We start from the raw sequence: 16,157 nt of genomic DNA, 5'->3' as shown, positions 1-16,157 counted from the left end.
TGAAAATCAATTCCTCACTGTTATTTTGCAGTGAAAATATAATAGCAATAATATAGCTCTTTAGCCATAGAATATTAGTTTATATTTTGAAGCAAAACTAATTATTTGTTGTACTTAAACTATATTTGTCTGATGTTTCCTAAACTTCTCTGAATCACTCACCTGAAATGAGTAAAACCTGAAAAAGCTGTCTTTGAAACCTAGGATAACTAACATCTTTGAAGAATAATGGGCTAAACTCTACTACTCAGTTTATTTAACTATTGAAAGTATGTGTTCAGTTTTTAAATATTATCTAAATTTCTGTATGACTTCAGATTATGTGGCTTTCTTGTGTGTTGTTTACCTGCTTCAACATATAACAGTTTCAAGCAGCCTTGTATTTTTAAATACAGTATTTGTAATTTGTCTGACTCTCACTGAAGTTTACACATGTTTATAACATGTCTAATTCTTTCACCACCATTACTAGTACTTAGTAGACAATATTTAATCATAAATATTTAAAAAATGAAATTTAACAACTTGCCCTAGCTAGTGAAGTTATCTCAGACATCATTGTACATATAATATATTGGAACAAGAAAGATGAATAAACTAAAAGTCTACCAAGGCTTCTGAAAATGGATAAATAAAAATTGCCACTTGATATGGTAGTGAGAAATGTAAATTAATTCCAGGGCCCAAATTATGTGGGTTTTGTAGGAAAAAAAAGAAAAAGAAGAAAAAAAGAAAAAAATCTTTTTATCAAAATCAAGCTAAGAATGAATAATGAGATTTTTTTTTTCCATTGTCAAAAGCACCACACAAATCCCATATAAAGATGACCCAGAACTCACTGTAATAGTGTAAGGTATTTTGAATGCACAGCACAGCAAGTAGATAGCTTGTTATTTACCTAATAAAGTTTTGATTGGTGTTAAGATGCAGCTTGAAAACAAATAAATCTAAAAATCATTTTGGTATAATTAAGAACAAGATGTCTTGACAATACAAAAAGAGAGTGCATGCCTCCTCTTGAAATCCACCTGTCTTTTGTTCCTGCTGCTAGATGAATCTCCAGTAGGGAAAAAAAATGTTCTGGTTCTAATACAACAAGTATTAGAAGTAGATGGAATCTCTGCTATCTCTCCTAGTTGCTTTTGTAAGGGCCATAAGCACTATTCACTAAATTTCATATTAGATACCAGATAAATGATACCTATTATGAGATGAGACTTCCTAACATGCTTTGCAAAGTGATGTGTAAGAGTTGTTTTATTGCAATTACTTCAGAAACTTTTGAACAGGAGGAACAGATTGAGGAGATGGTTTGTGGGAAAATCCATAGAAGAGAATCCTGGAGGCAAGCCTAAATGCCACCAGCCACATCTGCTAAAATCCCAATTAAAAAGAAAACATGCCACTGTAAATTCCACGTCTTGTGAAGTGAAAAGATGGAGAGCATGTAACTGTTACTGAAAGGTGTGCTGATATAAGTAGACTAAAAGCCAAGTAATTGGTAAAAGTTTCTGGATGAGGTCCTAACAACTTTGCATGCAGTATATAAATTGCATAAATACAATAGTGAGGAATACAAATACCATCTAATATCTTAGGAATTAAGAATTTGAATTTTTTTAACTGACCCTGTCTTCACTACAGTGAATGCAGTTAAAATTCACCATGGTCAAGTAAATTTAGACATTTGCAATACCGCAGAGTTGATTCTTTCATGTCTTTTTCAGTTGCAATTCAAACAGGTGTTTGAAACAGGCTAACCACACGAACTTGCTTCCTTTAAACCCTGTAACCTTGTTGCCCAAGAATAAAGCTTTGCCGCTTTGCACTAACAGTGGGCACTTCACTTTGTATCCTTCCTACAATAAGTCATAAGACAGCAAAAGACATCATACCTATGACCTCTTGCAAAAGAGACCTAATAGAACTTAGTCTGATAATTCATGTAGTAACAAATAAATCTATTTTGTTATGTCCAAACGTAATTAAACAGTATGAACTATGTATCCGTTTTGATTTATGATATCGATATAGTAACTTTGTTACCATTTACATTTTAGTTAAAGCAGAGGCTTTTTTTTTTCATTTTAGGCTTAGAGCTAGGAACTGTAAACCTTGATAATAGGGACCTGTTTTTAAAATGTGTTACTGAGCTTCGATTGTGTTCCATGATCTATCACACAGGAAAAAACCCAAAACAAAACAGTAATTTAAAAGATCCCATATTCTTTTTGTTTGTTTGGGTGGGTTTTGTTTGCCTTTTTTGTTTCTTTTGTTTGTTTGGGGGGGGGGGGGTTGTTTGTTTGAGTTTTTGTTTTTTGGGGGACAAACATCAGTTTGTCTATCAGTTAATCAGGGGGAAAGTTGTGAGTCGTGAAAATCCTGCTGGCCGCAGAAACACACCGGTTTCTGCAGAACCTTCTGCTAGTCTTACACCGGAAGACAAATTGCTTTCGACGTCCAGATTCCCTCTTTAATGAGAAAATGACTCACCACCAAACTTTCCCATTCCCGTTGGAAAATGAAGTTTTCCGATGAGGGTCACACCGTGGTGACCGAGCGCCTTCGCCTTTCTCCCCGCAGACACCACCTCCTCACTAACAACGCCACAAGGGGTGATTCTCTACGCCCGCTGCCTTCCTCCGCAAGCTCCAGAGCTCTGCACGCCGGTCCCATCCTTGCACCACCACGCCCAGCCTCGCCTGCCGGGCAGGACCCGCCGGCGCTCCCAGGGCGAGCGCAAGTTGCGGCGCGGAGCCCGCGCTGCCGGGCCGGGCCGGGCCGGGCCGGGCCGGGCCGGGCGGCGGCGGCGGCGGCGGCGGCGACGGCGACGGCGGCGACGGCGGCACCCGGGGCCACCCGCGGCGGCGGAGCCGGGCGGGCCGCGGCGATTGGCGGCGGCGCTGACAGCGGGCGGGGCGGCGGCGGCGGCACCGCCCACCCCCCGCTATAAGCCTCTTTGCCGCTTTCTCACTGGGTCTCATTTTCGCTCCGTGCGTTGCTGTGGCTGCGCAGTGGAAATCCGCACCGGGGAGCTGCTGAGGGGCGCCGTTGTCATGTGAAAGCGCACATGCTCTGCCATCCACGCGGCACCCCCCTCTCTTCTGCCTCCGCGTGTTTTTCCTGTTTTTTTCTAACGTAACTCCTTTCCTCCTCCCCTGCTCAGCCCCTCGCCGCCGCTCGGCCGCCCGGCGCCCCCCGCAGAGGCTCCGCCGCGGGCAGTCGCGGGGCGGCCGCCCCGGAGCAGCGCGCCCGGCGGCGGAGAGCCCGCGGAGCCGCGCCCCGCGGAGCCGCCCCGGAGGTATGGTTTTCCCGGCGGAGCGGAGCTGCGGCCGCTGCCACCTTCGCGGCTGTTGAGACGGGATTTGTGCGGTGCGGTTCCTGGGCTCCTAGCTTCATGACTGCGCGGAGCGGGGAACCAACACCATGCGAGGTAAGCGGGCCGGCGGGCGGCACTCTTTTGGGAAAGATGTTGGTGAACGGGCTGGAGAAGAGGTTTCGTACTAGGGAAGAGGGTCCGAGGGAGAAAGTTGATGGATCATGCCCACCCGCCGGGTGGCTACTGATGGTGGGATTCCTGCACCCGCGGGGGCCGCGACCCAGACCGAGGAGGCTCCGGGGCGGATGGTGGGCGGACACCCCTCGCGTCCCGGGGAGCCCAGCGCCGCCCTGGCTCGTGGCAAAAGGGCCGGCAGGAGGGAGGCTCAGGGGTTTGGCAGTGTCTGTGCCGTGAGGTCCCCACCTGCAGCTGCCCGCGGGGCGCGGCAGGTGTCCCGTACGGCGGAACATGCTGCCGCTTGGTCCCGGGTCGTTGCCAGCACGGAGAGCTTCCCCTTTTCTCCCAAAAAGTTATGTCGACTTTGTTCCCCAACCGGCACGTCGTCTGGAGGCCCCCATTCCTCATGGGTTGCTAATTGGGCGACAAGGGTTGCGCTGCCCGGAAACCCCTTCCCCGTGCCCGCAGGTCTCTTCAGGTCCTGAGCCTGTCCTGCCTGCGCAGCCCGATCGTGGAGGGCGGGATAGATTCCTCCGGGGCTTGCAGCCGCAGGTGAGGGTCCCGCCGGAGAACAGAATATCGTCACCGACGGGACACCCTCAGGCATGGAGAGCTGCCGGTGTCCGGTGGGGATGGAAAGAGGCTGCGTGCTGGCACGCAGGGTATCCGGGTGGGTGTGTAGGGCTGCGGAGGACATGGGAATGCGTTGTTTCCCTGTCTCCCAGGACCAGACTCCCCTGGGCCCCATCCCTCGGGCTGGACGAGCACCAGCACCGGGGCAAGAACAACCCTTGCGAGCCTCGGGCGTCCGCGGGGTTTACACAGCTCCTCCGCCCCCATCTTCCACCTTACCCTTTATCACCCAGTTTGGCAGGGCGGTTGCTTGCCTCATCCATGGCATGGTAAAAGGGACAAAAAGTAGTCTCTCCCAGGGTACTGGAACAGAGGAGAAGGGTTTATGGGAAGTGGGACGTGCTCGGGGTTGACAGCGGCACTGCATGCAGATTTCTTGATCTTCTGTTTAAAGATGGGGCACACACACGTACTGTAAAGAACTTCTAGCTAGAATTTCAGCTTGTTTGATGTCATGTCCTGTAACAGCATGTGTTAACAGCACTAACAAATCACACGTGTGTAATTGGCTTTAAAAGAATTGTAGCTATGACATTGGCACAGATCGACTTAAAAAGACCTTCTTTTCCCCCAGCGTTCTTTGTTAGGGTGTTGGTTGTGGGGCATCTGGCAAGAACTTGCTAAACGGTGTTTGTTTTTCTTAAGAGCAACAGGAAACAAGGGAAAACACTCAATTCTGTAAAGTGGCCCCTGTTGCAGCTTTGCAGCTTGGGTTGGAGATTTTCTATTTGTTTGAGTATGAGGTTTGTGTGGGTTTTGGTATCGTTTGTGGTTTTGGTTTGGGTTTTTTCCTTCTTTCTTTTTCTGCGCACCAGAGTGCTTCCAATTTGAGTAAAGCCGGTCATTGTCTCAGGGGCTGTTTTTAAAAATGTGCCCATCTAGTGACCCCTGGTCAGGAGCCCCAACTCCCCTTTCTGTGGGCAGGTCATCCTCGCAAGCTGTGGCTCCCATGCCTCTCCTCCCCTGCCCTGGGGTGGCCTGTACAAGGGTGATGAGTAATGTCCTCCCTCTCCTCAGATGCTTTCCTTCTAAACAAGGCCCGGGGTGGTCTAGCTGTGCTGGGCAGGGATAGGGAGGCAGATCTTGCTGCACATCTGGTTACATCTCCTGCGGGATCTGCCCCAGCTCCTTAACCACCTCTGCCACCCCTTTAGCTGTGCTGTCAGCCAATGTGAAGAGGTGCAGCTCTGCCCCTAGAATGCAAATTAGTATTTGCATTGTATTTATGTTTACTCAATAGGGAATTTACAGGTGGGGAAAAAAGGGCTGGGGGGGATGGAGGAGAAAAACAAACAGGCAGCTTTCATTCTTATTTGAAACTCATGTGCAAGAGATCAGTAAAGTGAAGTTTTGCAACAGGTGTGTGTCAAGGCCAGAGCAGTGCTTCATACCACCTCAATTAAAAAGGAGCATTACACATTAATTGAGCATCTGTCTTTGTGGCTTTCCAAATAATGGAAATAAATGAGTGTCACAGTTCACAGATTGTGAGCTCCCATGGACTGATGCTTTTAGAGAGCTGTGAGCCTTCTGGTATGGATGTAGTTGTTTTCAACTGTGTTTGTGGTTGGTTTGAAGGAGGAAGCGCTCAGTCTTGAGCATGTAAGCTGTTCCCCCAAACTTTCCCAGCTGAGCTGTGATCCTTCCAAGCTGCGGTTGGCGCAGTTGACACAGCATACCTGGGATGTGGGATGTACAGGGGCTGCTGTGGTTCATTACTGCTCCACATTGGAGATAGAGACCAAAAAGTGCCTGAAAATACCTAACCTGGCTATTTTCTGCTGAATCCCAGAGCACTGGAGAGTCACATAGACTGTCAGTTATCCCATCCTGTGGAAGCCAAGCTAATGTTTTCAGTGGTTGTTACCGTCATTGGTCATGTTCCATCCAAAATAATAATTTTCTGCACTTCAAACCTTGATTTCAATCCCATTAAGTATATGTAGCAATACTGAATTATAGCAGAACAATATACAGGGCACTGAGCATTTGTTGATATGGTAGGTCTGGATATTTCCCTCTGAATGGAAAATGGATTTTTTTTGGAGTTGATGACTTTTATACCGGTATTTTATAGAGGCAAACATAGGTGTAGAAGAAATTTACCTTGAGTGTTCATCACAGTCTTCCTTCCATCTGTTCCATTCCTGGCAACATCCTGTGAGGGAGTTAAGAACATAGAATGTGTAATTCAGTGTATTTTTTAGAAAAAGAGAACAGAAAACGCACTAAAATGATTGTGCTATTTAACTGAAAAACAAGACTTATATTTTTCTTTGTAGTTTATTTCTTACTAAAATTATTGGTAAAGTTTAAAGCTGTTAAAAGTTAGTTCTGTATATAATGCAGCTGTTACACAAACGTGGAAGGTTAACTGTGACAAAAAAAGTGTCAAAATATCTACTTTTACTCTGGGAACATGCGACTCGTACACATACAAAAGTCAATTTTGTGATTGTATCTCTTTAAGTTGTGAAAGTGACATTAGTACCCAAGTACTTCACTTATTACAAAAGTAATATTTAAACTTTTAGTTGGAAATCTTACTAAAAGCTTTTTTTGTTACATCTAAAGAAAAGGACCACCACAACTCCCTGAAGCCAAGTTATTTAAGTGAATTTTCTGTGTAGTTTTTTCTTGTTGGTGTCAGGATGAGCAATAATGCATGTTGCATGATGTTATGTAGTTACTCCATTTTCTTAGCATGACTGAAATATTTGTAAGAAATTATAAAAGTGCTCAGACAAATTCTATATGCAGTATTTCTAAGTGAGCTTATTAAGTAACGCATATAAAGAGACTGGCTCACTTAGAAGTTCTCCTTAATTGAGTAGATGAGTGCAAGGAATCTTTATAGACTCATTAACTTCAAAGGAAAATTATTTTGCAATTTATTCCAGGAAAAGTAAATATGTCTCTATTTGCAATATGTAACATTAGTATTCTAAAATTCATCGATTGCTTTGAGTATTTAAAGGAAGGACTTGGGACCTTACCCTACCTTTGTAAAACCAGTTTGTCATCACAGTGTAGTGCATTTAGCAACTCCTTAATTGAATAATGTCATTTGACTTCATGGGGACTCCTTGATATGTGATAAAGCACAAGTTTCTGGTGTTAGGTGTTCTCAGGTAAAATTTAATAAATATCAGTAAATGCTTTGAAAATTGTGAGTCACTAATAAACTGTGTCATGTAATAAAAAATACAGCTGTATTTAGTCAATAAACTGTGACACCCCTGCAGAAGGAACAAAAGTAGAAGGGAAAGCATGAGTGCCCATTATTACCTCAGCAATACTTTTGCTTTGCATTGGATCGTACTTATATTCCATGTGGTATCTTCCATTCATATTAGGGATCAAAGGAGAATCTATAATGAAAGTTCATCAATAGATAAGTATATGATTTGATAGCAAATAGATATTTTATAAGAATTTTTTCAACATATAATTATTTTTTTAAAGTTACATTTGTTTTTCATAGATGGAAGTCTAGTGACAGTTAATTTAAAAACTGCAAAAATACTATGTACACTGGCTGAGAATAATTTTTGTTTTTGTGGTATGGAAAATATCTGACTTCCACTGTTGGTCTTTTCCAAATCCAGTGGCGAGCAGTAAGTTGGTGTGATTTTTTTAATTTGACAGTGCAGTAGTAGAGGTCATTTAAATTGTGTATTATGGTTAAAAACTATTTTTGGCATTTGAGGAGTGAATCTATCAGGGAAAAAAATGTTCTGAGTAGACAAGAATTCTGGAAGTCATAATTCCTGTTTAAAATGCACTTGTGATAATTTTTGAGAGGCCTTTGGGGTCTATGGGAGGTATGGCTGTATATCATAGTGACATTTGCATCCTCAAAAATGTGTGGGTAAGGTATACCTTCAACAGTACTGAGTCTTATTAAACAATTTCGGGACCCAGAGTCTGCCATAGTGTGCACACCGGTTACCTATAACAGGAAAACAGTTCAAAGGGGTGAAAGATTCCCAAGTTATCAAAAAAATTTCTACCTCACAAGTGGTGCAATGAGTTCCCAGAAATTAGGGTCTGCACTGCAAAATTGAAGAATGTGTGCTTTGTAGCTGAAGATGCACACAGGAGTAAATATTGATTGAACTAATCATCTGGTGAATAGAAATGAGCTTTATCAGTACAGCAGTATAATGGTTATATTAACTAGATGTTTTGTAGTCCATACGCTGCCCTTTCAACCCATGAACCAGTCAATTTTGCTTTTAATGAGGAAAATCACAGGTGTTACATCTATGATAAATTGTGCTAAATATATTAGCTGCTCCAGTTTCAAAACTGAAATAATTGAGAAAGATAAGAAAGTCTGAGCATTGCTACACAGTCATGAGATAACAGTAGTGTGTTAGTGGTCGTACATTTTTTTACAGTTCTAAGTTCTGTCTTCAATCACTTGCTGTTGAGCTTGCTAATAAACCTGTTATATCAACTTAAATCAAAGTGTAAATTTTAAAAAACTGATACATTTGAATTTAAAATCAGTTTCTTTAAACAGTAATTTTAACAGCTTTGTACATTTAGCACAGTTGGGGCTTTCCATAATGACTTTCATAGACTAGCTGTAGATGTCAAAATGTTGTTCTTTGTGCTCTGTGTTTAAAAAAGTTCAATGTTGTTTTTTCTTCCGATTCTGTATTCAGTCTGGCATAGTCTGCAGTGCAGCTTGGAGAATAAAACATAGTACAGTGTCACTGGGGGTGGCAGACAGAAGGTGCCTTTTGGATTGTGCCATTTCTCTGTTTGTTTCTAATATTGGTTTCATGAGCATATTAAAAACTCTAATTTATGCACAGGATTGAGAATACAGTACAGCTGTGATGGCCTGGTCCTTGTTTGACTGAACAATGATTACTCACTTGAGTGGTCCTATTAATGAGACATTTGGCCCTCTACATTTTTTCAGTCTTGGAACTATTTTTTATGAGGCAGAAATGTTCGTGCTTAACTTTGCCAGACACATTCTGCTGGAAGTTTATGCAAACAGACTAACAGCTGTTTCTGCCTCTGTTACAAGTATATACACTAATTTAGCTTGACATAAATGTTGTTACTTTGCTGTTAATTGTGAATTATTTTGATGAATTGCCAATTAAAATGCATGTATACAATTTTTGTGGAGGATCTACACTTACTGCTGCACAAAAATGCAATAACTTTTTAAAATGTAAATTTATGTTTATCTGGATCATGGCCATTTAAAAACACATACTTATTCAAGAGTAAGCATCAAGTAATTATGCTTGTTTGACAGACAAACTCATTTATGAAGAGTTGTCATGGGTCTTCTATATGTGAGTAGTTCAGTTAGGTTTTATGGGACTATTCACAGTAATAAGGCAAGCTGAATTTAAGACTGCTTGTTCTGTGTCCCTTGGACACCCAATGATTTGAGGTTGTAAGCAGCATGAATGATTATAAAGGCCACAGGGAACTGATATCATAAGAAGCATGCCAAATTAGAAGAAGTCTTCTTGCTCTGAATTTTCAGTAAAATCACCTTCCAGTTGTCACTGTCTGCTGTTCTTCAGTGTTTGAATACAGCTGTTCGCTATATATGCTGGAAAGAAGTGTTTGTAAATATGATACATGTTTTCTCTGCTGAGGCTGACACATAAAAAGTATTCAAAAACATTGTTTTTCTGCCAATTACCAACAAACTACTTGGTTTATTTGTTATGCTCATGCTCATTGCTGTGCTGTTGCTAGTAAATAGTGGCCAAGCAAAGATTGGAAAGATCTTTAAGTAACGATTAAGAAAATACATATATTTGTATTGTATTTATGCATGAATATGCTAGATAGGGTAATAAATTTTTAGTATGGCTAAAGAGCAATACAATTTTAAGGGCAATTTCGATGATTGTTACAAAGTCAGTCTATAAAAGTCTGTCTACTTACAGATGTTCCTCAGGTGATTTCACATGTAAGTGATTTGTGTTTGTTACCCATGGTCACTTAGGTTTCCTGAACAAGCAAACTCCTTCCATAACAAAATTATTCTTTTTAGGAGTTATATTTCTGGTTCATTAATCCATGATATTCATAAGTGAGGTTATCCTTCAGAGTGACACTTCTGAACAAGACATGCATTCCCATTACATTTAATTTTCTCCCCTCCTCTGAAGCAATCCTTTAGAGGAAAAACATCTTTACAAGCAGTCTATTTGTTACAAGTTTCAGTTGTTGGTTTTTTTTTTTTTTGTTTCTTCTCTTTGTTTTGTGGGGGGGGTTGTTTGTTTGTTTGTTGGGTTTTTTTTAGTGAAGACATTCATGGGGGAAAAACAGATCAAAAGAAGGCAAAAAAATTAAATTGCAGTCCGGTCTACTGTCAAAATAATGAGCTGTCAAGTGGGTAGCATATTGCATTTTGTTGGTCTCGGGTGAAATTATGGTTCTCCTAAAATAAACTTCAAATGTAAAAAGTAAAGACAAAGCTGCTAATGAATAAGCAAGTCTTAAATTATTATTCCCACTACAACAGGAGGTAAAGAGTGATAGGCTTTATGCACCTGCATAGTTTTCAAAGGTTAGATTATTTAGTGTGCATTACACATTGAAAGTTTCAGAGATATTTTGAAGCTATAGTCTCAGTCCAAAGTTGGTGGCATGTATCTCTTAGCTAGAAGACTGAGAACTGTTCAGCAAATATTTTTCCAGAACATTTATTAGAAATAAGGATCTTTTGGAGAAGGACAGTTTGGGGATTTTACTATAGGTGAACTATAACAAAATTAAGGACCATATTTTCATTAAAAGTGTTGTTTAGAGACATTGATGTGTGTTATCTTCTCTTTCCTTCTTGGAAAATACATCTAGTTTTACTAGGTGAGGGTAAATTTTTTTGAGTCAGCTTTTTTGATTTGAGAGCCTGCCACAGAAGTTCATCTCGGAAATCCTAAGACTTCCCTGCTAGCAAATTTTTCCTTGATTATTTCTGCATGCCAGCAGTGCAGCACTGATTTTGCTTTTCTAAAAAGATGGAAAATGAAAATAAATATTACATTTCAGGTCCTGGCTGAGTAGTGAAACAGGTGCTCTGTTGTTTCTTTTCATATTTGTCAGTCTGGAAGAATGAAGCATCAGCTGGCTATGAAAAGCATTGCTTACTTCAGTGCACATTGTTTGAGAGGCTTTGTACAATATTTGTACAATTAACTGTATTTGGTAATTAATTGGGATGAACTGAAAGTAACTGGAATAAACTGAGAGACCATGCACAAGAATTGAGGCTGGATACTCAAATGCAGTGGCAGCACAAATATAAACAAATGCAGCACAGTCTAGTGGCACAAGGAAGTAATGGCATTAGAGGAGATGTGTGTTAATAAGGCACAAAGCCATACATTGATATCATCTTTGTGAAGAAAAGACACTTTATTTTGGAAAGAGTTCCACTGGTGGACAAGGAAAAATTAATTTAGTTTGTTCAGGAAGTTATATTAAACCTGTTATTGTTTTCTTTCAGTGTATTATATAAGCTGTACATGTACTATCATTGGAAGTGCCTGTCAGCAAGCCAGACTTCTCCTTTTAATTCCATAAACCACTCTCTCTATAGGAATGCATATGGAAATGGAAAGGTGATGCAAGAAATACCAGCTTAACTGTTTTGTTTAATGTAGGGAAACCTCTAATATTTATTATACTATAGGTAGGATGTACGCAGTACTGCACCAGAAGTCTTTTTTTTAGATATATTCACTAGATTACTGGGACAATAGCACTTAAAATTAATATTGCATTGAAAAAAGTAAAGAATTAGCAACACTTCCACAGAATTTTCTCATTCAGAAATCTATGTATTTTATTTAGAATGCTAGTTTCCTTGTAGCCATAGCCAATTCTTGAAAATTCAGTTTATATCAACTCTCACATGAGTAGTTGGAATAAAGAGAAAGATTAAAATAACAATGTCAGTGGAGGCAAAATATGGTTGATTAACATCCACTGAGAGTAATTTAAACTACAGATTATTCCATGGCTTGAAGAATGTCAACATCATGTTCCACTACAATTTGTAAAGCAACTCTACATGCTTATGAAAATAAACTCCTTATTCAGAACTGGTGGATAAGAAAGGCATTACCAGTGCTATAGCAGCTGTTACAGTATTAAAAATAAAACTTCAAAGGTATCTAGTAATCTCCATAATTTAGGCATAATTTAATTAGTAATTCATATATTATTAAAAGAACAGAAAAAAGGTATTGCATGCAATATTCACTCTAACATTTAGAGAAGTGACAATAACCACACAAATTTTTTTTCTGAGAAACTGTTTATATGTGATAATATTTCAAGCAAATGTATACTACAGTAAATTGCATCAACTGAGTGAAATCTATAACTGCAGAACTGTATGTCTTTGAAATAGAATTCCCTATAGACTTTGCTGGGATGCCTTATGTAAAAATCAAGGTGCAGTATGTTCTCATTGGTTGTTTACAGCCCACTGGTTTTTAGAAAATGGGGGAACTAATCAGTTTTGAGTTCAGTGGATAAGAGGGAAGAGAACTTGTGCTGTCCTAATTCAGGTGCCTATGTGAAAGGCACTTTCTTTGTCTATCATTGATTTGCATTTGCCAAAATTCCAATTTTTTTTTTTTGAAATATGATTGGACAAGATGTGCTCTAAATCAGCATTCCTAAGAACTCTAGTGGAAGTGCCATTAAAACAGAACACATTAACTAAGACCTTTTGCAGCAAGCCATTTTCAGGCTTCAACAGAACTGGGGAGAAAAATATTGTACCAGCTGCATCATAAAACTGACAGAGAGAAATGTATGCTTTTAAGAGGGGATTTAATCAGGAGCAAGACAAAATAGGGAGGAAAAAAAGGATGGTGAATTTGTATAAACAACAAACTGAGTTGTTGGTGCTGTTTTGAAATAGAGTTATGTTCAACAAGTAAGTGGAAATGTAAAGGAAAAGAACAACATAAAACAGAAGAGTGAGGAGATGGAAGGGGTTTTGATGTGAACAGTCCTGTACTACAAAGTGCTGGACTTTTCAATTTCCACTCATTGCAGGTGGAGTTAACTACAGTGGGCCTGCTATTGGAAATAAGAAAGAAAAGAGAGAAGTGTAAGTAACGGAAAAAGAGAAGAAAAATAAAGAAAAGAACAAATATGCAATATAAATGTATTCATTGTGCTACTTTCTATTACTATTATTATTGATTATTAACTACTATTATTAACTATAACTATTATTATTACTTTCTATTACTATTATTATTTAAGCATGTAAATTTGTTGTAATGGGACTTCAAACTATTTGGTATTCAGCTAAATGCTAACATTAGACATCCACTTCCATTCATTTCACTGTGTATATCCAGAGCTCCGCTACTGAGGAGTGCTGTAAGTCAGGGCATCACATATACAGTTATGTAAGCTGTCTGAACAAGCTTGGCATTCACTGCACTTCAGCCAACTTACCTATTGTGAAATTGAAATGTCATTTGCAAAATACATCCAAAACTAATCTTTTTAATCTCTGTATCAAATCAAATTAGGTTTGGTTAGATTTTTTTCCCTATCTTTATATCATTTTTTCTGTTCCTCTTTCTGATTTTTTTTCAGTCACTTTTGTTGAAAAGCTGTACAATCAGAAAGGTACTTGCAACTGAAATTCATTCACTTGTTAGAGAATGTATAATTGGTTCCCTAAATTATATATCATATGTCCCTGTGTGTTACAGTTGTTCCTTCTAACATTTTCTTTCATTTGGTTACTTTGCTTGGGATTTCCTGCTACAAAGAAATAAGAGGTTTGTTAAATCTTGGCCGGGTTACATCTCCATGAGGTACTTCTATGACATTTTTATGCTTGTAGCCTTGGAAATAGATGAGGTGCTCAAGAGTTGAATCTCTGCTTCCCTATTGCTTCTTGCTTGCCAGCACCTGTTCTTTCTTCTGTCTGGTAAGATAATATGCTGGTATCTTTCAATTTTTTTTGTTGGGTTTATTTTGTTTATGTGGTGTTTTGGGGGTAGGAATGTGGGAGATTTTGGTTGGTTTTTTTGTTGTTGTTGTTATTTGGTTGGGGGCATTGTTTGGTTGGTGGTTTTGATTGTTTTGTAGTGGTTTTGGTGATTTTGAGTGGTTAGTTTGGTTGGTTTTGTGCTATTGGTTTTTTTTAAAAAAAACCACAGATTTGTTACATAGATTTTAGCTTTTGGAGATGCTGGAAATACATGGTGATAAAGGAATAGTGTCATATCTGATTGTAGCATAATATTTTTTGTAAAACAGAAAAAACATCTTCTGATCTTCTCTCCATGCTCAAAAGAAAAAGAGACATGGAGAATGCTCTTGAAATGCTCTCAAATCCTCCAAGACCAGGGTGATTCTTAAGAATATGCCCTTGACTAACTTTTCTTTCTATAGCAGCCCCACAGAGCTTATTACAACAATTGCAGAAATCTCCATGACCAAAAAGAAAAAGATCTCAATTTTCAGAAAACTACACTGAAAGTGTAGGAGGTACATTTATATGAAATCTCTTGATTTCCCACATCCCTCCTGGAATTTTCTGTAAGTCCTAAGCATAAAACAGGCAGAATGCCAAGCTGTCATCCGTTAACATCTATTTCATCCTCTCACAGGATCAGTTGAGCTAGAGGAGGGTAGATGTCTCAGAGTCTTTGTGCTATTACTGAAATGTTTAGGAATGCATCTGATTTTGAGCCAGTTTTAGCCTGCATTGTCTTCTGGGCACAAATGAGCAGCAGTATACAATAATTCCAGGAAACAAATGCTGTTAAATGCATATTGTGATTTTTCATAATGTCCAAAATAGCATTTTTTATATGTTTCACTGTGGAACCAAGACAAAAGATGAACTCTTAGTTTACTGTCAGAAATAATGAGTTGTTTAGGAGTTACATTTCACTCCTAAGGAAAGGAGTGAAAGGATTAGGGCTATTTTTGTATGTGTCTAAAGCCTGACTGTTGATATTTTAAGGAACACTAAACAATTAATATTTTACATGCTGCTCAGGAAGTTAAATGAAAAGGCTTTGGATTTTAGATGTTTGTATGTAAATGTTTCTTATTTTGTGAGGGTATAGGGGGTATTTTGATACATTTATGGTGTTAATCAGTCTCTTAAAAACTAGGTGATATTATTTTCCCATGACGTGAATTCAGCAAAACATTTACAGTACGAGATATATGCACATCCAAGTATACAAATTTTTCTTTAATAGCTACATATTTTTGGTTTCTAATGAAGATTGAAAAATGAAAATAAAATGCCATATATCAGATTTTTTCTCTTAGAGCTAAACAGTTGTTACAATATATGTTTATTATGTTTATGTTTCAATGTATGCTTTGGGGTTTTATTGCAGTTAACCTTTTTAGATTTTTTGTGTTGCATTCATTTAAATTCCATCTCCACTGCTCTCTGATTACTGGCTACTTCTCAGTACATTTCACATTCTTCTGGTCTTTGTGGTTGTTAATGTTGTGACCTGCTTCTCTAACAGGCATACAAGCAGACTCAATAGAATAAGAGGTGTTGAACTATTGATGTGAGCTTGGAACATGATCCTTTCACATCATTCATTAGAGTCATTAGAAAGGCAGACTGAAGATGAGTCTCCATACCAGTGTACTCCATAACTACACACACGCTCATTAATGCTTTCTGTAGTGGCATTTAGCAACTATTCATATACAAGAAAACCAAGAAAAATTACTGAGTTATGTTATTTAATTTGCTTTGTTCTGCATGATGGTTTCTACTGATGTGACAAATGATAGTTCCCCTTCTGTTGCAGATATGGTCAGCATCTTATACATTAAGGAAAACAAGCAGAAGCCTTTTGTACAAAGAAATTTTGTCAGCCAGTTCAATTAGAACTTTCCCAGGCATTTTGCTCTTAAGTACCTTCACACATGCTGTATTCTTTAACTGAAAAGGTGCCAGATCTGTACCCTGCAGAGGTTTAGGATCTATTCCTGAAGGGGTTTGTGCCATGCAGAT

General features: G+C 39.3%; 1 protein-coding gene and 1 long non-coding RNA gene across 2 annotated transcripts in view; one reads left to right on the top strand and one right to left on the bottom strand.

Moving 5' to 3' along the window:
- The window catches only part of LOC136569002 (uncharacterized), an 87,671-nt gene extending 84,981 nt beyond the window's left edge, over positions 1-2,690 (bottom strand). The window contains exon 1 of the long non-coding RNA XR_010785304.1: positions 2,494-2,690. This is a non-coding gene — a long non-coding RNA (uncharacterized lncRNA). The remainder of the gene's footprint in view (positions 1-2,493) is intronic.
- A 669-nt stretch (positions 2,691-3,359) lies between these two features.
- Positions 3,360-16,157, top strand: part of RORB (RAR related orphan receptor B) — a 128,588-nt gene continuing 115,790 nt past the window's right edge. Inside the window, exon 1 of the mRNA XM_066569351.1 lies at positions 3,360-3,433. Within this exon, the coding sequence (XP_066425448.1) occupies positions 3,427-3,433 (7 nt within the window). The 5' untranslated portion in view covers positions 3,360-3,426. The remainder of the gene's footprint in view (positions 3,434-16,157) is intronic.

This window comes from Molothrus aeneus, chromosome Z (assembly GCF_037042795.1).
Source record: "Molothrus aeneus isolate 106 chromosome Z, BPBGC_Maene_1.0, whole genome shotgun sequence".
Taxonomy (NCBI): Eukaryota; Metazoa; Chordata; class Aves; order Passeriformes; family Icteridae; genus Molothrus; species Molothrus aeneus.
The sequence above is the reverse complement of the archived record's forward strand: the minus strand, read 5'-3'. Positions and strand labels throughout refer to the sequence as shown.